The sequence below is a fragment of the Rissa tridactyla genome, chromosome 6 (assembly GCF_028500815.1).
Source record: "Rissa tridactyla isolate bRisTri1 chromosome 6, bRisTri1.patW.cur.20221130, whole genome shotgun sequence".
NCBI classification, from domain to species: Eukaryota; Metazoa; Chordata; class Aves; order Charadriiformes; family Laridae; genus Rissa; species Rissa tridactyla.
The window spans coordinates 19,036,227-19,057,852 of NC_071471.1; the positions used below are offsets into that span (position 1 = coordinate 19,036,227).

At 36.8% G+C, this 21,626-nt stretch overlaps 2 protein-coding genes across 9 annotated transcripts in view; both read right to left on the bottom strand.

The window, feature by feature from the left end:
* Window positions 1–1,422: 1,422 nt before the first annotated feature.
* Window positions 1,423–17,909, bottom strand: RBP1 (retinol binding protein 1). Its single transcript, XM_054206879.1, has 4 exons — window positions 17,837–17,909; window positions 17,031–17,209; window positions 4,933–5,034; window positions 1,423–1,664 (listed from the first exon to the last, which is right to left on the bottom strand). The coding sequence occupies exons 1-4, from the start codon at window positions 17,907–17,909 to the stop codon at window positions 1,611–1,613; spliced, it is 408 nt and encodes a 135-aa protein (XP_054062854.1). The 3' UTR covers window positions 1,423–1,610.
* NMNAT3 (nicotinamide nucleotide adenylyltransferase 3) overlaps window positions 17,766–21,626 on the bottom strand; it is a 92,357-nt gene continuing 88,496 nt past the window's right edge. For all 8 annotated transcript variants that reach the window (XM_054206872.1, XM_054206869.1, XM_054206870.1 and 5 more), the window contains one exon: window positions 17,766–19,865. In XM_054206872.1, coding sequence (XP_054062847.1) covers window positions 19,456–19,865 — 410 coding nt within the window. In that variant the 3' untranslated portion in view covers window positions 17,766–19,455. The remainder of the gene's footprint in view (window positions 19,866–21,626) is intronic.

The window sequence follows — 21,626 nt, forward strand, 5'->3', positions numbered from 1 at the left end:
AGCTGTTGCAATAGTGACACAAGAATTTGCGTGGAGAGGGAGTATTTTTCACCTGTTTATCATATGGGGATGCTTAAATCTTCATGAATAATATTTTCTTCGTATTTTCTGATGTAAAGTAAAAACCAAAACTTTACAAAATTGAAATAGTTGTCCGCTATAGCACATTTGGTGCTACACTCACAATATATATAGTACAGTTGAAATACCCTAGTTCAGAAAGTTTATCATCCCTGCTGTACTAAGTTTATAGTTTACAAAGACTATTTCTGAACCTCCATGTCTTCATGTTAGATAGGGCTGCTAGCTTTTCTGGCTGCTAGCTTTTCTAAACAGGCTGAATAATAGTGCATATTTTAAAACTCTCAGGTTAGTAGAGAATGGCAGCATTTGTTGCCATTTACATAAGGAACGTCTAAAATTTCTCTCAGTCTCAGCATTGGGTGCCCAAAAAAGACAAAAGCAATGCTACGCACAGGGGTTGCAGCAGAATAAGGAAAGGTATGTTCTCGCTTTAGAACACCTCAGACTCTGCCATAGCAACCTCCCCACTGATTACATCCCTCAAAATGGCTAATAACAGTTGTTACAGGAGACACTTGTAATACTGTGTCATGTGCTAAAGGCCTGATCCAACCAAGTACCCTGTATCATTGTCTCTTTTTGAACTTGATGTGAAGTGGTGGTGCTAATTGTATATCCAGTGTGTTGACAGACTGAAAATATAACAATTTGGTTTGCAAATTACTATTAATATAATTAGTGATTAAATCAGTGTTGGAAACTGCTAGGCCAATGCTTTGTTATGCATGACAGTCTGCATGAGAACGAGGACTATGATGCGTTGTAAAAAACATCTGCAAATGATATTGTACAAAGCAATGCTAGTCATATCTTTTGTGTGGTGTGTGTACTATTATATACAGTTTCTAGCAGTGATCTTACTATTAGTTTCTCCAGAATAAGAAAAAAAAAAGAGTGGGCAGATACTGGCTAAAGCGTTAGAAAGCATTGTGGCCATGGTTCTCGAAGTACTGTTTTTCCAGACTATCGATCCGTATCTATACCTATTTTGAGAAATCAGGTTTTTATTTTTGGTGGAATATTTTCAGTGAAGTAATGCTCCATTGGAGCTGATGGTAAATTCTCATTGGCTTCAGTGAAATCAAGACTTAAGTGTAAACCACATACTACAGCTCTCATCCACTCCCCTACAACTGTAATTCAGCATCTGAAAACAAGACTACCTGAAGGCCCCTTGCTAAGGCTGTGGAAGGGGGATTTCCATTGTAAGTAAAAAATTAGCTTACAAGGTCTTAAACTCCAATATCTTGTTTTATAACAGTCTTATGTTGGTGTAATCAAGAATTACGGTACACACACATTTATGATGTTTAGTGTCTTTAATTGGCATTTCTAAAAATAGTTTTATTTGCAGTTACTTCTTTAAAATGATTTGTTAAAAATATTTTATTCTAACTATACAGTTCTAATGTGATCTTCATTTCCATGTTTGCTCTTGTCACTGATGATGTTCATTACTAGCGTTTGGAGGTTTGGTGGTAAGTCTGTAAATTCGACTGTTCTTCACTTCTGTCTCAGCTGCAGGCTCACTGTACCTTCTTAAAGACTTGCTTACACTTGACTCCACACACTCTTATTTCCTAGGAAGATAAAATAATTTAAAAATACAGCTTTTACATAGGACATGCATTTTACGTTCATGTGTATGTCCAGCTTAATTTGAATCCACAATGTTCTATCAAATTAGATTAGGTAACTTGTACATATTTTGGCCTATTTTTAATCCTAAAAAGAAAACAGCTTGTTTGGGTTTGTTTTCTGGTGAAAGGTAGAGTAAGAGAAGTTATTTTGGGATCTCAGATCTTAAAGGACCAAATATGTTCCTGCTGCATTATTCTCTATTTGCAGTATGTGCGTATGTCTTTGAAATGGGCATTCTCTATTTTGGACACATAAAGAAGTTATTTGGGGATAGATTTGAATAACCAGTTCTGAATCTGTGTGTTGATGACTGGTAGTTCAAACCTACAAAACCAGAAATCAGCTGAAAGCCCACTCTAGCAACACAATGATCATGGCTAGAAAAGGACTGGTTGTTGTGTACAGAAGATTTCATCTAGGTCTATAAATCACAGCACAGCAGTGAGTTTTGACTGAACTTGATCATATTGGATGTCTAATGCTGTTGACAGTTCTTTGTTTTCCACAAGAGCTTTACAAAAATCCCTACTTACTAGTCATTGGATCATATTGAACTGAGCATGAGCAGGTACAATGATGTTCACATCTCGGGCACTGATTTGTGAGGCCTACTGTTGTTTACCTAATCTCACTGAAGATGCAGTTTAATCCTCTCCATTACTGAAACTATTTAAGGTAGACCTGAGAAGTGCACACAGTATGCGTGGGGATGTATGGAGGTGTTGACTGGTTTTGGTGGAACAAGAAAAAGAGGTGGAACTTTTCAAGGTACATAAAGAAAAAGGTTATGTATGACCTAGAAGAAGGGATGTACTTTCTATTTCAGGATAAGACTTTTAATAAAGCTGTCAGAATATTTTGAGGAAACAGGAGGCAGAGTTTCTTAAGGGGGACTTTGATAAAATGACATATTAAAAAAACCTTACACTGAGTCAATAACCTTATTGGCATATGTTGCTGGTCTCTAGTAAGAGAAAATGCTTCATGATGAATTGATAAAACAAGCAAACTGATATAGTGATTTTAGTTAGGACCTGTTTTGTTCACTTCTGTATAGGTAACCCAGAAGAACGAGTGTGCAGTAAGGGCTAAGAGATCTGCTGACAGTGACAAAAACCTACAGAGCAGAAGCGATCAATACAATAGAAAAGGGCAATAAAACTCAAAAGGAAATGGAGAATGGTCAAATAAGTCACTCACATAAAATAGAATCTAAAGAGGAAAAAGAACTACAAAGTACAGACCATAGAATGAAATTCAGAAAATAGGAGGCGATAAACTACTAAAGGATGTGGTACTACTCTCTACAGAACTGTGGAAAGAATTAAATTAACACTTGGCTCATTGTGTAAAGTTCAATAGGATCATAAAGCTATCAAAGTATCAATTTTTTAGAGGTAACTGCCCATTGTATCAAAGGACTCTCAAGAGTACAGGACCTAGTAATCTTAGCTGGTCAAAAATAAGATGCTAAATGTGACTCTTTTACCGTATGTTTAATGGAGAGAGTTACATTAACAAGGATTCAGAGAAATAGAGGACATCTTTTGAAGTTCATGAAATATAAAAAGTGATAAAATTGAAATATTGGGGACTGGCCTCTCACATACTTGGTTACTTCCTTTGCATGAAGTAATTTTGTACTGACTGTTGTGTATATGATAGATTGTGATAAATTACACAAGTGACAATGAGTGCATGGATGCCTGCATGAGCTGGCAGGTATGACACAGAACTCTTCAAAACCTTCTGAAGAAGCAGCCTCAGATCAGTCAGGTTATGTTGGGGTACCTGAAGTGTGACTAGACACATATGTTTGAGCAACTGAATCTGAATTTATGACTTCTAAAATCGAACTCTTGATGGGGCCAAGTATAGAAGGTGGTCTGGCCTGGAGGTCCATGGCTAGGTTTTATGGCTAGAGCATGAATCAGAGTAAGGATAGCAGGAATTGGGGGTAAAGAAATTGGTGCTGGGGATTGCAAATGGGAAGAGATGCTGACTGCGGATGTGGCAAGGGACAGAAACCGGGATGTCAATACAGAGAAATCCAAGAGCAACTAGTGCTATTGCTTCATATATGTGCAGATAAGTGCCCGTTATGTGTATGACTGAGTGCAGCGAGGTGTCAGTCGAACTGGTAGGCCAGATATTGTATGGCTAATTGCAACCCATCTGCCAGCAGAGAATCTGAAAGGGCTGATGGTTGGTCTCATGGCACCAACTGTTGTGAAGCTGGGAGGTAGTGTGGAAGTACTGTAGTGTGCTTGTGTATAGATAGAGACAATATGTATACACAGGAAATTCTGGAGGCTCCTTTTTATTGCTTCCCCCGTACTTTCAGTGAGCCCATGACCTCAGCTATAACGTGACCACTTACGCAGTAAGCTTCTCCCTACCTGCATTATATCAAGTATGTAGTCCAGATGGTAAGATCTGTCATATACATTCTTTCCCAAACTAGTTTCTGGGACTTCTGGTACTTCCTGAAAATTCTGTTTAGCAATAAGGAGTTTGGGATACTTTTGCAAAGATTTCATAACTCTGCTACTGATTTGAGTATTTAGAGAACATTCATTTAGACTGCTGAATGAACAATGAAGAGAAATGGAGGTTGGATTTTATTATCTCAGCAGGAAGACTGCCTTTTAGCCACATTGATGAGAGAGTGAAGATGCTATAAAGAGCTATGTGAGAAAAAGAATAGGCATTTTCTTTCAGGTCCTGTTAAGTTAGAAAGATAAAAATGATGATCTGAAAGAACATGACATTTCAAAAACCTAATTACTGTTTTAGTTCTCTAGGCTATAATGCAGTCTGGCCTGTAATTATTTTAAAAGAACAATGGCGTGTTTTCCCTTACGGCTTACTGTTGGATGCATAATTTCACCAGCTCCCATACTGTGTAGTTCACAGACTGTATGAAGGACATTCTGTTAAACGTCTTCCTCAGTGTAAACATTTCAAACTGGTATGTCTGGACAGACAGTTAACACAGTAAGAATACTGCTTTGACATCAGGCAGTCTTTGTAAGGGACATAAAAGCATCATGGTTCCAAATGAAAACGTTGCTCTATAAACAAGTCAAATGCTGCACCAATACCTAATTATGTGAAAGTAAGCCAAGATAACATACCACACAGCCTGCTGCATTACATCTAACCATTTTAATAGACTGGCATTTAAAGCCTGTTATGTGATCTTACCAGGTGCATCTCATCTCCTTCAATCCATTGGGTCCAGCCACGACCTTCTTTTTCTCCATTCTGTACACAAAGAAGCTTATCTCCATCCCAAGATACAGTGGTCTAACAAAATATATATGTTCAGTGTTACTGTAGTATTCTCTGATGTTATGATTAGTTTCCTTATAGAAAAACTTCTCTCCAATATAATAAATGATTAATGTATCTCGTAAGAAGAATAATTGTAGTGTTGTAACACTTAGGATAATTACGAAATAAATGAGCTTAAATACAAAGCCATGGCACAACTGCCTGCCAAAATCTGGAAGGATGAGATAAAGCTGTTTAAATACAAGAAAAAAATAATAAAATTAATTGTGTAAAACCACACACCTCTCTCCCTGCTGACAAATACAGCAGCAGAAGGGATGTGCAGCCTAATGCTGTATTTGCAAAAGGAGCTGAAAACTTGAGATTCAGTTCGGCTTTTCCACTGTAAGAAGTGTTCCCCAGCTGCTTTACCTGAAAAGCGTACCCACCTACAAGCAGCTATGGATGACCAAGGCTTTTAAATCTTGAGCTGTTTTTTCCTCATGTCTTAATCTGCCTTCCAGCATCAAGTAGAGTGGTTTGGAATTATCAGCAAACTGGTAACTTTTCCAGAATCCTGCTTTGCGTCACTGTAGCTGGAGAACTACTCCAGCCAGAACTGGCAGAATAAGAGTGAGAGTAAGGTGTGCAGGATTCAGCTTTTGTGAATATTGGTGCTGTCCTGAGTAGTTCAGTAGGACTTGATTCATAAACTACTTAAAGGTATAAGGGTGCATCCTACAGCTTGTTACTCTGGTTAGTCTTTACTGACAATTTGCCTTTCACGTCTTCCTAAAATAAAGAGAAGCGATACTCTGTAAAATAGTTAAAGAGGGAAGGGGAAGAGCAGTGACAATTTGTGCTCCATGAGGATAGTTTAATACCAATATTAGCACATGACTTTTATACCAGCTAGTTTGAAGTTAATCTGAGGACTAAATATGGAACTGCTGTCTACGTTGTAAAAGTCTTCAGACACTATCTGTATGAGTAGTCAAATATGGAGACAAGATGAATTCTGATCTATCATTAAAGGAAAACTTACTGCCTGCATCCTGTGTAGTTACTAAGAAAAAAAAGTCAGTCTACATTTTTCATTCTGGGAACTAAAACTAGTTCAATATTCAAGAACTATGCAGCCCTATTTATTTAATTTGTGTATGTCACAAACAATTAATTCTCAAATTATAACCATGATAGCCACTATCTTCAAATGAGTACAGCCAGCAGTTTCCACCCCTGGGAAGCTTTAGACTAAACAAGCATGGAAAATGAGTCACTAGAAAGAGCGCCAGCATAGATAATCATAGGCAAGGCATTGTTATGGATCCCATATAGTCTGTTTGCACCATATGGGGTCTCTGAAAGATAAACTCATGTGTCCTTGCTAAAAAAAACTCTCTGATTTGGAAAATATATTTACAAATTTTTCTGTTCTCTCTTGTAAAATGACTTATTTAAACTAAGTACTAGGTAACATTTTTAAAACAGTCATATCCTTTTAATGTACAAAATACTAATGTAGGCAGGAACATCACATTTGGGTAAAGCTGTAGTTAATTTGGTCATCATAGTTTATACTTGCATATGTGTTTTGAATCTGTAGACGTGCAGCTGGAGATAGAAGATAAATAATACTAGTCAAAGTGAAAAATGTTTAATTTAGAAGTTAACACATCTAAGACTTTCTGATGAGTCTAAAAAATGAATATATCAGAAAATGAACATTATTTCTACTGATGACTTGTAGATGTGAGGGATACTGTGGAGTGAAGCATTGGTATATGCAACTTTGCTTAGTAACTGCACTTATATTTATCCATTGAGCTCAGCATAGCTTAATCATTACATTAGCTTAATAGTTAAATTTTGTGGGTTTGTATGTGAATTCAAACGCAATATACCATGACAAAGTAAGATTCAACTTCATTAGTACTATTAATGCTCAAAGTCAGTTATGGAAGTTATTAGTCTTGATAATATACAGTAGCTTACTACACTTGGGGGCAACTGAGAAATATTTGTAGCAGTGCAAGCAAATGTTAACTTTTTCAGCCTCCAAGGGTGGTTGAAATTGTTTTGTCTCAGAAAACAACACACTTTTTTCTCTGGCTTTCTTGTTTTTCCAGTCAAGATTAGATATTGCTTTTGGAAATTTGGTGATAACCACAAAAAGTATAATACCACGGACCGTTAACCAAGCTTTTTTATCAGCCAATATTCTCGGTTCTCATCTTCTGCCTTTCCTTTGAGAAATATAAATACTGAAGGGATGTGAGTAAATCATAGTTTCTGATTTTTGTATGTGGCTATTTTTCTATGAAGGTTATAAAGCACAGATTATATTGCAGGAGAACATAATGTCCTCTTCTTTGTTAGGAGGACAACCACTTTATGACAGTAAGATTAATCAGCAGCATTTTTATCTTTTCTTTCTTTAGGTCAAACTGTAATGTCTCATATAATAAAAGACCCTACTAATACAGAAGATAGAAACTTCTCTTAACTCAGATTGAAATAAATTCTTCTATTCCAAATATCTCTATTGAGATACACACTGAGTACTGTTTGAGGCTGGAGTTGCTATGGCTGCTAGATATGCTCTGGCTGCTGCTAGAAGTCCACCCTTCACCGACAGCTGAGATATAGCAATGCTTGCCTTAGAACATTTCCAAATATTTGAGTCAGAACGTAATAGTAATATTCAAAAAATACCACTGTAGGGCAAATGGTGGTACATATAATCTCTTTTATTATATACAAGAGCAAAGATTTATTTGTAAAGACTGGATCAGGATATCACCATTGTACAATTAGGAGTCAAGCACCTGAATAGATTAGTAAGGCAGTTCTGCACAAACTTTTAGTTGCTGCTGCCTTCCTCTCCTGGCACACACTCACTACCAAGATAAATAAAGCAACTTTTCTTAGAAAATTTGGCTTTTATAATTAGCCTTGTTTGCCACCACTATAATAATAGCATTACCTAAGGTTTCCCTGATTACAGAAACTGAGCTACTGTCTCCTATCTGAAATTACTAAAATTTCTTTGCCAAGGTTTGGTGAGCACAGCATCCCTGGGCAGACAGTTCCTATTCTTCATCTTCCTCCAAAAGCAAGAGGAGGAGAAGTAGACAAACTTTGAGGACACTGGAAAGCTGCAATTTCCTGATGGTAACAGAACCAACTAGATGAAAATGTAGCATTGCCATAAGCATGCAGCATTGTAGTTTGTCATAAGCAAGCTTAAGTTTTGCTTACGTACTACCTGATCAAACCTAAGATGACTACTTCTTAGGTCAAATATGTATAATTCTGTAGGAATCTTCAACAGAAAATAGTTATTAATGTGATTAGTTGATAGTGTAATTAAAAATAGTGAAGAAGCACGAGGAAAGGTACTGGAGTGAGATAAATTGAGTGAGTCTTGCCTCAATTTAACTTTTCTCAAAAATTCTAAGCACCAGTATTGCACATCTGTTGCATTATGTACTCGTTGTTCTTGAGGTGTACTAACAGAGAATGGAGCTCCTCTGGGAGGTGAAGAAGCTTTTGAAGCCTGAGAAGACAAAAAATGTTCCAGTTTTCCTTAGTTTTATCATGTGATTTCTGTAGTCTTACGCTCTTTTTGTGTACTTAGATAATTTCCTTTTATTACTTGGCCATTCACATACTTTTGTTAGTGATTTAATCTCTTTGTGTTATGAAAATTTAAGTACATAAGCATAGCAGCACCATCTTCCTGAAAATTAATGTGAGAAGAAATGATAATTAAAGTATTCCAGTTATTGTTTTCAGTTATGAGATAAGGTAGATTTATTGAACGAAAGATTTAGTAAAAACAAAACAAACCTATTTGTTATGTATTTGCATTTTCTCTAGTAGCAGTAACAGTAGTGAAGTTTTGCAGAATTACAATAGATATTACTTCCAGCTTCTACTGGCAAGTCATATTGACCCACAGCCAGAGACACTGACTCTTGTAATCTACTGAAATATTCATCAAATAAACTATTTTATCAGAAAACTCTGCATTTCCCAGTGAGGTCCAGGTGCAAAAACATTTGATGCTGGCTCCGCACAATGTTTCACATTCCCCTGTTGGCTATCCCTAATACGCTTGCTTGTGTCATGTGCTTCGCAGTTGAAGATGCATAATGTATTTTCAGGTGAATGAAAGAAAATAACTTTTTTTAAAAAAAAAGTAGTCCATGAACATTTTTGTTAATGCTGCATAGATTTCCACACATTGCATTTACAAATATGAATTGCAGCTACCACCTTTCATCAAAAAGATGTAATTGATTTCCCATCTGTAGGATAAACACAGCAGTACCAGTTCCATTTTTCTTCTACTTCCCTTCAGAGTGTTGTCTCTACATCACGGTGCAGCAAATGACTGCAATACTCTAAAACTGCAAGACACACTCTGTGCTCCATCTCAATCCAGTAATTCTCTGCTTAGGAGAATGACCAGTCATTTTACAGCTGTAATTGTTTAATACTTCTTAAATCATAATGGAAAGTAATTGTTTAGGTCAGATGACACAGGAAAATCCAACTTCAGCTGTCTCCTATCTTGTGTTTACAAATAATACCAAAGAAAATAACCTAGAATTTTTGGTAAAACATGGCAATATATCCAACGAGATATTTAATATATCCTCAAAATAAAGCAGTTTCATCTGTATTAAGTATCAAAGTTATATAAAAACCTCTGGTAAGCAGTCTGCAGGGAAAATTTTCATCAAATGAAATGCTGATGGAACAAACTAATGTTGATATCACAGACGAAATCTAATGTCACTCTGAAGGGGCATTCTGTGATGTTGTAGTCACTACCTATGACCTTCTGTGTAGGAGGCATGCTGCACACTGCTAACAGCAGGGCCACAACCATGTTCAGGGTTTGTCATCTCTCCATCCTGTAGCTGCTTTTATCTCATCAAATCTGCATCTGGCAGGTTGGTGACAGACAGCCAAACTATTGAGAAGACAACAAATCCAACAGAAAAATTAGCGGTAGGATTCCTGGACTTTATTCCAAGATACTGTTGCTGGAAAAAAGGCTATACCTATTTAGCCATCCTGTAGCTAGGTTGAATGATAAAGTCTATACCAACCTTTCCTTCCCTTACTAACTTCAGTTCAACCCTGTAGAAGAAGCACTTACAAATCTAACCTCCCATTTCATCATTCTTGTTTTTAGCCACGCACCAACAGAACTCCCAAAGTTAACTCATAGGAAATGGCTGGTAGTACAATACCACTTATTTCTCAGCTGCCTGTAAGGCTGGCAGATGTGATGTCTCATAATAGGTATCTACACCTACAGGACTCTGAAATGTGTTCATGCCATTACAAACTTGCTCAGATTGTTATTGAAAGACAAGCTGGTTCTAACGTGGGCATTCTGTACCTGACTGTTAAGCTTACTGAAATTCACTATAGTCAAAAGATGAGACACTTCTAGAAGCAATATTTTGCTTCTATGATTGTCAGCATCTCCATTATTAGCAAAGGGGTTTAGGATTGGATTGACAAATTTTAGATCAAAGGGTAAGCTGCTGTCAGATAGGATCAGATCTTAAATGTTCACATTCCTTATTTTGAATCCTTGCTCATAAAAGCAATGAAGGAAAGCAACGACTAGAGACATGTTGCAGGGAGCAGGAATGTATATGTGCCAAAGCTCCAGGCTATGCAGGTGACAATATGTGGGAGGAGGAATAGAATCAATATTTTGGACAGTGCATATTGTTTTATTTCTTAGGAATGGTGGATTTTTTTTTCTTACTGAAATAAAATTGTATACAAATAATACAAAAATAGGAAGACTTGTAAATACCCTATGACAGAAAAAAAGTACAAAACAGCACATCCAATTCACTTTGTGCAAGGATGAAAATCGATTCTAAGACACTTACTGTTTAAATAAATGTGTATAATCGATTTATCCTCTGTGCAATTTTAGTAAGATACAATTGTACATAACACTAATGGTTTGTCATTCAAAATTGGATTTGGTAAATCTGGTTCTCAGGTTTTCAGCTGATTCTTTCTCATTGCACTTTCTGCATTCATAACACTCTGAGCTTTTTAGGAGTCACAAAAAGCTGAAATGCTAAGCCCATCCAAAACCATCTCCCCTACAAAGCTTCAGTGCGTTAGCAGTGGTTTTGTGAGTAACTAGCTTAAAGCTTCTGATCAGTCTCAGGTTTTAGACATGAATCCAGCACTGCAACATTTGAAGTTAATGACATCTTAAATTATATGACAAAAGATTCTAGAGATCTCATTTGATATCACCACGCAAATGTGCTGAGTGTATCGCTTACAGATAATAAGCAGTAATGCCAAAAGGGCACGTAGTGTGAAACAAGGCAGAAAAGACAACAGCTCCTCTTTACTAAGGCACAGAGACTGAATGAACTGAGACAGATTCAAGAGTAGACCTCTGTTCTCTGGAGCCTCAGAGGGGTTGACTGGAGGACTGTTCTTCCTCACTTGTGGACAGCAAGTCCACACTCCTGGCAAAAGGCCAGGAGTATCAACAGAAAACCACATGAAGACTACCTCCTTTAAAGTAACCCCCCCCCGAAAGTCAGAGATTCTTTCAAAGAGGAGCTGGGGATTTTACAGTACTACAGAGAGAGAGGGCAGCAGATTTGAGAGAAGACTACTATATATACACAAACAACAACATAAAAGCACCTCCCAGCAACAATCATTCTAGAACAATGCTTGTTCCAACAAAGTATATGAAAAGATACTTACAAGCCAAAAAGAAAAGGACAGCATTTGAAGAAGTAAAGAAACAAAATATTTGAATCAGAGGGATCCAGTAAATTGTTGATCTTGCATCTTACTAGACAGGCACAATTTATTTTGAGTCGTCTCACCCCGTGGGGGATCTCTACAGAAATTCCAAGTGTTGGAATGTTGTTTGTTGTTTTTCTGGCAGCAAAGTTCTTCATTCCAATACCTACTCTAAACTAGATTAACAGCCGTGAAATCCATTTGTGAACAGAGGAACCCGGCCTAAATAGTTAAATAAGCTTCGTGAGCCATGTGGTTTTGTAACAGGGCTTTATTCTGACCTTGCAGCAGTATAAATCAAACTATGTCCACAACAACTAAACTTCATTGCATTTTTCCTGAATACAAACTAGAGAGGAATCAGTTTCACATTAGACATGTTTGTTATTTAAAACAGAGCCATGATTAGTGTCAGACAACTTACCTCCTTTCACTAGGATATGGCACACGTAACTAGCACTAGTTTGTGTGACAGAAGGATTGGTCAGGTGCCTATGAACAATCCTTATGTGGCTCTCTTAAACGCTAAAGGAAAATACTTCATAACTATCAGGAAGTATCACATGAAGTATCAGGAAGATACTTCATATGGTAAGATGTATGATAGATATGATAAGTGAATTCTACAACTCCAAAATCCCCCTCATCCTACTCCACCCCAGCAAGTCTTAACTATGACTAAAAGTTGTATTAATTCAAATAATGGAACCCTAAACACCCATTTGATAACTTATCCATGGTTATGTTCTGCTTGTATTCTGTTTTCGTTAACTAAATGGTTAATATGTACGATTTCCCACCTTCACATTCTTGCTGATTTCTCTGTTTACTAGTCCCCAGTCATTGTCATTTCCTTTCCTGCTTCAGTGTAAGAAGAAAATTACTATGCCAAAGAGCACAGGGCTCTGAATTACTGCACCATCCTTCACTCGCTTACCCAAATATACAATTCTAAGGCAACTAATGCTGTTTTCAGTTACCCAAGAAAATCTGCGGTTCTAGATTTGGAACATAGGATCTTCCCTGATTTTTTAAACAGATCACTTGCCCTTAGTGTCTGTCAAAAGACAGATCCATTCTGGATAGTGTGAGCTAAAGCACTTCAGTCTCATTCAAATGCTTGAACAGCAGAGAAAAATTATAATGCAAAAACTTTCTCTGACTTTAGCAGCAAAATTATTAGAGAAGTAAAAATGTTAGGGAAGTAATTTTTGCATCTGAGCTATCCCATTCCCAATCTGGTTTAATTCATTGGTTGCAAAGACTTGGAATATGAAACTTCAGCCTTTAAGTTTTTCAGTTAACTTTTTTATAAACTTTTGACTGAGGTACTAAGCAAATACACTGTGAATGTACATAAGGGTAACTTTTCTGCTTAGTGTCAGATCCTGACCCGTTCTTATTTTTACTGGTACATATTTCCCATTGCAGATGTTTCCTCAGCTTCACCGTTTATTACTGATGGTGAAAAAGGGAGGCAAAATTATCTGGTGATGAATGAGGCATACTTTTGGAGATGGTTTTCAGTTGTTTCAATAAGGCCTTGCCTCTTGTGCACAATAATTTTTTTACACAGTAAAGTTTATGTGCATGAAACAAGGTTTTATACTTAGTGCAATACCTGAGACACTCACTAAATCACAAATAGAGATTATAGAATTTATCTTTAAAATTGAGAAAATTTCATGATGAGACTGGATCTTCACTGAGAGTGAAGATAGCAGGATCAAATACTGTTTGGGGAATACCAAAGGCATAGTTATCCATTTAACTTTAAATTTCTGGTTTTGTACACTATACATCTGATATATGTCACCAATTAAAACCATGAACAAACCCTTCAAACTAGTAGAAAATTTATCACATGGTCCAATTCAAACTTCACATCATATAAGAAATAACGTAAGACAATATTAATGTTCTAAAATTCTTTCTACACCGTCTAATGTCCACCTTGTAACATTTGCAAAGAATAAAATGCGCTCCTGAATATGTAAACTTTCATTTCACCTTTGTAGTTCCAAGTGCCAAGTTTTCAACAACCCTAAATATTAAGCATGATTAAACTTGCAGAAACACATTTTTCATGAAATTGCCAAGCAGAGAAACTCTTACTTAACTTTTATCTAGGAGATAAAATCTCTGGGGAAAAGCTCCAGGAGAATCACAATAGCATTATGGAGCTAAGTGAATGCAGATGTCTTGTCTCCATTTCTTAAGAGTCAAGGTTGTGCTGCAGCTTGCTCCATACACGGTTTCAGTAATGCTTAGAACGCATTGAGTATTACCTGTCTTCTTGGAAGTACCTTGCACTGTGATTAGTGATCTCTCCTGTGTCCACACATCTCTGTGGTCAACTATCCTAATCTTTAGTTTTACAGAACAAAGAAACACCTTTAACTAAACTAGAAGGGCTTTTGAGCTTCTTGAGGTTCCAAAGTAGCAAATTTTCACTTCCCAAAAGAAACAAAATCTTAAAGGAACTGATGTCACCAATTGCTGCTATCTATATTTCTTAAGAAAACAGAATCACCTAAAAACACGTTGCATACAAGGAAGCGATAGTTAAAGGTCAAAAAACCGACAAACTGACACTGCTAAGGTTTATCCAGCTCAATTAACTCACTGTTCCAGAAAGTTCAGACATGCTTCTATCTATTCCAACGATAGAAATTAAAAAATCGTAACTGAAATGAAGGAGAGGGCCTATACTATCACAGGAGTATCAATTCCTCCTATCAAACCTTCAACTTCTGACATAAGCATCAACAAAACTTTTTAGCCTTTACTCATCACAGCCAGTACTGATTTGGAATTACTGTAGTTACACTCTACCCTGACTGACTTAAAGACGTGTTTTACAGCTGAAAGGTGAACATAATTTCAGTGAATTATACACAAGATCTAACCTGTTCACCATGATAATATTATTTTTACTGATACGTTAACTCTAGCTAGATGATATATTCTTCATTAAAAGAAAAAATGATGTATACCTATTGGATGAATTACTTCTAAGGTTATTTATTCTAGTCTCCTGATGATTGCTCTGCTATATAGATTAATGTTTAATGTGTAATTTGTCTTATCTGTGTTACTTTGTACTTCTCATACATTGAGCCACGTGGATAAAATTTGCACAGTTGTCTGCTCAGTCCACAATACAAATAACGATAATTGATTCACAATCCCTCCCATTACCTAGGTTGACTATTAATGATTAAGCCATTTATGGTATGCAGTTTCACAAGCTACAGATGAGAAAAGGAAACACCAAAAATTATATTCAACCTTTGCTTTTATGGTGGGTTTTTTCATAACACCAGTCAGGGAGTGGTCCAGTATCTCTTATACCACTTCCATGACCCTTCTCTCACAATACTTTTTCTGGCCTGTTGGAGTTATTTTGTTGCTTAACAACTGCAAATTTTGCCTGACACTACGGTTATCAGATTTGGACTGAAGTGGCTTCAGAAAGACAGCTTCTTGTACTGTTTTGCCTTTGCGAAAACTGAGGTCTCATGTAGAAAATAAATCTTTAATAAGAATATTGAACTATAAAGTATGATACATTGCTACAAGGCAAATAGAAAACCACTGATCAGTGACCTTAACTGTACAGCTGCAGTTGGTATCTGTTCTTGGGGGCCATGAAGCAACATGGAGGATTTCTGAAAGCTTCTGTGGAGCTACATGCCTAAGTCATTCTCAGCAAAACGAATAGTTAGAGTTAGCGACTACCTCTTGGATTTTTTTGGAAAAGGCAAGAAGATGCTTGTACCTTCTGCTTCCAAGGCTGAGTAAGCATTTTACACTGAATAGTCGATAGATAAAATGTTTACGCTACCCTTGGAAGTAGGGTAAATTCGGTTCTACTCCAAATCAAATTTCTGTTGTAATGACCAGAATAATCTTTCTCTAGTTTCTTCTTTCTGGTTCAACATTTTAAATTCTTCCCCACCACTCAGTTTGGCAAAATAGGGTAGAGCACAATTACTTCTTTTGCCATGTAGAGGATGTTGTATTCCTCCTTTAGATGGAGTTTAATGGCATTTGAGGACTTGAGACATTTTTAGCACTTGAGCAGAAATTTTGAACATTACTGTCTTTGATAGTAACTTAGCCACCTAAGTCTAAGTCTTTCTTTGGGCTCATAACTGTTCAGTGGATCATTATCTTAATGGATCTTAATCATTATCCTGATTAAGAGCCTTCCAGCAGTCAAAAATGACATTGAGGCACTTTCCTATACACAAATACACACTGCTTTTTCCTTCTGTGAATTTTGTATTCTGCACTCTCTCATGCTTCTACCCTCTGTAACAAGGAATCCAGAAGGATTAGTTGAGGCACTCACTAGCTAGCTAGTCTTTTTTTCTGATCTTCACGATCTTTCCCTTTCCTGCCATCACCAGAGGAAAAGGCAATTTGCATATCCTAGTGTTAGAGAATAGTATCGATTTTAAATGGCACTATCTAAGAATGGAAACCTATTAATTCTCTTTTATGTCCCTCAAGGTAATTTTCTTTTGCTTGTCAACTTCTTCACTGTAGAATATTGCAGGTGTCATGCTTTCAAACTAACAGGAAAGAACTTGGTATTCTCAAGTTCTTCCCCTGTTAATAGGTATTTATCAGTCATAAGTTAGAAAATACTGTCTCTCTGGCAAGCAAAAAGAGCTCATAAGGCAGAGTCCTCAGTGTTTGCTTACTGATTGGAATAAGGTTTGTTCCAGTAGGCTAATTAACACATCTGCTCTAATAAATCCACCTGGGAAGGAAGGAGCCTCGGAACAAGAAAAAGAAAAGCTGCAATTTCTAAGCACTTGGCCATTCTTACACATGGGGAACAGTGCCTGACCCTGCCACCAGTGGATTTCCTTTACTGTAAAACATTACTTGGAGAAGAGTTTCTGAAATTCTTAACCTAAATGTCTTTTTGACTAACAAATATCCCAGTATAATTGAGTAACATTTCATTGACGTTACTATTCATTCATTGATAAAATTGTTTTGTGGTCCTGATTAAAACTAGCATTCCTTTAATGTAAAGGCACGCTAAAAACTGTGTGCACATCTTGGCAAACTGAAAAGTATAGAAATAATTTTACGAATAGCCACACAAAATGATTAACAGATGTGGTCTGTGAAAGGGCTCAGATTATTAATATTCTATTTTTCTTGTCTGTTGTTACAGTTCTAATTCTTACCATGCATTTGCGATCATCCACCCCAGCTAAATCCTCCTCAAACTCCTTTCCTACATCAAATTCCATGATGTAGTTTCTAAAAGTGCTTAGCGTTTTAATGATCATATGATCCCCATTCTGAAGGATTTCTTTGTCAGGTTTTAGCAAGTTTGCTATTTTTCTTACAGCAACATTTACATCTGAAAAAGAAAAAGAATTATTTTAATCCAGAAAAGCCTACCACAAAAAGAAGCTTGTAGCTCTTGGGAGAACTAAAACGAAGAAAGATAAATAAATACCCAGATCTTTTAGGCCAGCTTTCTCATCAGGACCAAGTCCATAAGCTAATTGTTTTAACTTAAAAAAGTTAATGTTTTGATTTTATGATTATGTAGAATCACAAAAAATAGCACTTGTATTTGACAGTTAATAAGGCCTTCAATATTTATATTGAAATACTAGCACAATACATCAAATTACATCAAATGCAAACACAAAATTGTATTGAATATATTATTGTCTCTTTATCACACGTAAAAATTTTACTCTTTTTCAAATTACGGTTGTTTTTTTAAGTTTGAAATCTGCCACTTACCTCTTCAAGCTATGTAGTTTAATCTCTGTTAATGTAAGCTTCAAGATGGTAAAAAGTAGAGGCTGCTTAAGACAAAACAATTTTGCATAAGGCGATTCTTAAAATGCATTGCTGAAAAAAATATTTCTCACAAAAATGATTTATGGCTGTACAAGAAAAAATAGATTCATGAAAGAATAAGACAGGTTGCATTTATTGATTATTTGTTAAAGAAACACGAAGGGAACCTTACCCAGTGCTTTCAGATACTCCTCAAAATTGTCATTGCTGACCATTTTCCAGTAACCATTGAAATCTGCAGGCATCCCTACTTTAGATAATTCTCAAAATCAAAGTCTCAGAACAGTGTGTTGATTCTGCACCACACAGCTCACTGCCTTTCTTTGTGGCGAGTTTGAACTCTGGTTTCTTTTATCTCTTTTTTAGACCGTGTAGCTATGCAAGTCCTTCTAATCCGATTATTGTTGAAGTATTGCCTTTAAATCCTTCCACAAGGCTGAATCTCTGAGATTTCTAATGACAGCAGGATGACTTGATTTAAACAGAATGAAACATTACCTTCCATATAACTTCTGTAAGGGTACTGATTATCTGGAGATCCATTTTAACCATATAACTCTTCATTTTTCATGCCACTCAGAAAAAAACCCTTTTAAATAGCTTTAGGTTAGGGTATTAGCCAAAGTTATACAAGTGCTTATCTTGTGTGTTTTTTGAGGCAAATCCTTCTTCCTTGAATATGTACCAGCTACTATGGTACATATTCATAGAAGGTACTACTTTTCTTTTCAGAAAAATAATCAGACTCTTTCAGTGAAAGCAATTTGTGTCTGGCATTACTTTAACTTGTTCTACAAGCTCCTTAATTCAAGAGAACTACCAGTGGAAGCTGCCTGGCCAACTGAGGGCTCAAAATGTGCCAGCTAGGTGGAACCTTCTATTAAGAAGCCACGGTTAATTCTGTATGTTGATAAATGCATGCTTTCAGTTAATTTAAACAACATGAAACACAGAAGTAGCAGTTTCTAGTTCTGTCAAAAATGAGACAGACTGAATCATCAGAATAGGCAACCAACATATAAGAGAATGGATTTTTCTGGCTAACATTAGGGCTCAAATACTGAGATAGCCTCTTATTTTCATTTATTTTCCATTGTGCATCTTCAAATGGTACAGCTGAAGTTCCTCTTGGATATGTTATTTACTCCAGGGCTTTGGCAATTACTTACTCTTATAGAAGACTCTGGATCAAAGAAGCAAAGACCCACTTTAAATCTGGGGATGAGGACTGTCTGTCATTTGAGAATCTGGAGGCTTAAAAGTGACGTGAATGGTGCACGCATTTTTAAGTGCTTGCATGAAAGAAAGATTTATTTCTATCTCTTGTCCAAACTGCCAAAATACAAAAAGTTATTTGGGGTCTTAAAAGTCAAAGTTTAGCAGTAATACGTATTTAAATACATACATATATATATAAAAAGAAAAGTAATAGTTCATTTTATTTTGCTGCTTCAGATGGTAAGGTGCCTTCATGCTAAAACTGTCTGTAGGATTACAGAATTACAATTCAGGAAAATACGATGTTTGACCCTTAAGTACTACTGGATATTAATATTTATTGTTAAGATCGTATTTTATTTTCATAAGGAAGCTGTTCTTTATATATTTTAAACTATGCAGCTGAGCATCCCAATTTGCTTAAGCACTACCACACACAAAACCACGAATTTAAAACACCACATGAATTCAAGAAATTTTGAACTGATGTACTCCTCATTAACAAGAAACAACTTTCTCAAGAACTTTACATGAAAAGAACACCAGGTCTGTCCACTTCACACACCACAGACATCAGTCATTTAGTGGGTTTAGTGTTGTGTTCTGCAATTTAAGAGGCTGAAGCAAGTCACCTTCGTTCTTCCGCTCACTCTCTTCTGTGTAGATATTATGTTGTGCAATGTAGGATATAACAGAATCTGGTACGAGGTATTTTACACTTAATCCTCTGCACAAGGCACAGCGTATCTGTGTTGCACTGATTTCATTCTGAATCCATTCTTTCACCAGAAAGATATTGTGCTGGAATTTAGTTAAAAGGGCTGATTCATTGATATACTGAGCAGGATCAGAGCCAGCACGGCTAATACAGACCAAACCAAACTTTTCCACTATTTCTTTGATGTGTTCTTCCTTCCAGAGATTGGGTGTCTTAAATGTCTGTAGAAAATCAGCCCCACAGAGCAGCTTTAATTCTGGTAGAACTGGAAAGAAAAAAGGAAACGAGAAGTTTCTATACTTCCTTGGTTTTCTAGGAAGTTTATCCTTAAAGTTGGTTTCAACTCACCACTTTTTTTTTTTAACCTTCAGTCCAGTTTTCTTTCAAAAGGCTGCAAGAAAAACTCAGCTTAGATTTTATGTGTCTGGCCACAATTACTTTATCACCTACTTCCTCATCACTCACAACTTATCAAATATTATCTGTACAATGTTAAAGGAGAATTATTCTTCCACTCAAGCAAGACAAAAAGGTGAAAAAGCAAATAAAGAAGAGAATTATTTTAGCACAAAGACTAGACTTGGTTGAACCTGGCTTCTATACCCCAGCCTGCCCCGCTTGCTTTGCTCAGGTACTGTGGGACCAACCCCAGGCAGCGAGGCCCTTGCCTGCCACTGGGTTACCGCATATGGGTCCCTGTCCCTTAGGGAGAGGCTGCCCTACTGCACTCTGGCACACAGATACAATGCTTGCATGTTGTCACATTAGCCAGAGAACAACCTAGAGTTTCGCTTGGGTTTGTGCACCTATATCATCTAAAACATGATGGACTGGATCTAATCTGACTACCCTTACTGGTACAATAGGCTAGTTAGTTGACCCATGAAGTTTTATTTTATTTTTAGAGAAGTTTTAACCAGCTGAATATTATACAGATAATATTTTGTGTCATGGGGCCATGGCATTTTCATTCTAGTACAAAGAGATCTAAAGCCAAATTTGCTGTACCTTGACTAATGACCAAGAATGACACTTTACTAGTATAATTTTGTTTTCTCTCAATTTCTTATTTGCTGCCCACTGCCTAAGCCCCAGTACAGAACTCTCTCTTTCGTCAGAGCCTGTTCTACAGCACTCATCATTACACCGTCTTAGTATTTCACAAACATTGACTAGGTATTTTCACAGCCCCACATTCATGTGAAATGAAGGGAAAGGGTGGACGTATTGTCCCCATTTTACATTTATTTGTAGTTATAGGTGTTTATCACATCTGTAAGTCTTATACAAACACCTTAAATCAGCGATTCGAAAAATAAGATACATACCAGTGATGATGCATGAAAAGCATACCTTAAGTGCCTTAAGATACGCTCAGTTTTGCAGAGGTTTAGTACATCCCATCGGTTAACTACACCAAGCATTCCTTCTCTTCTTACACCCCTCATTACATACCTTCTGACCCCTACAACGAAGGTGGCAGGGGTACTGCACTGCACCCTCCTGTGTGCTGAATGCAGCATTACTACAGAAGGAGGACTGTATGGGACAAGGCCATCTTTTCTTGTCTTTACATTCACAGATTCTACTCTTCCTTTCCAGTTCCCTATCCTCAGTTCTGTGTTTAGGCTGTTTCCAGCCCCCTGCTTTCCTGAGCCTTACCTGGGTTTCACGTCACAGCTTGCTTTTTACTTAACAGCAACCTCCACAATAAAAGAGTACTCTGTCCCATGCTCTATTAGTGGTAATATTACACCAGAGCTTTTATAGTGTTGACGGGTTTTCTCTGAATGTACACGCATTGCAGTTCTAGGTTAATAGAAGCTAAATTAACAGATTGTAGGCTTTACAAAAAGGCTGCCAATTTTACATCTCTGCATATCCCCATATCATCTGTACCAATGAGAAAAATGTGTCTTTGGCCTTTCAAGGGCACTTTGCTAACTGATCATCTGCAGCTTCCACTATAGATAATGGTATAAAACCCAAATGGCTACTGCAATGCTCCATTTTTTGATTAGTACAA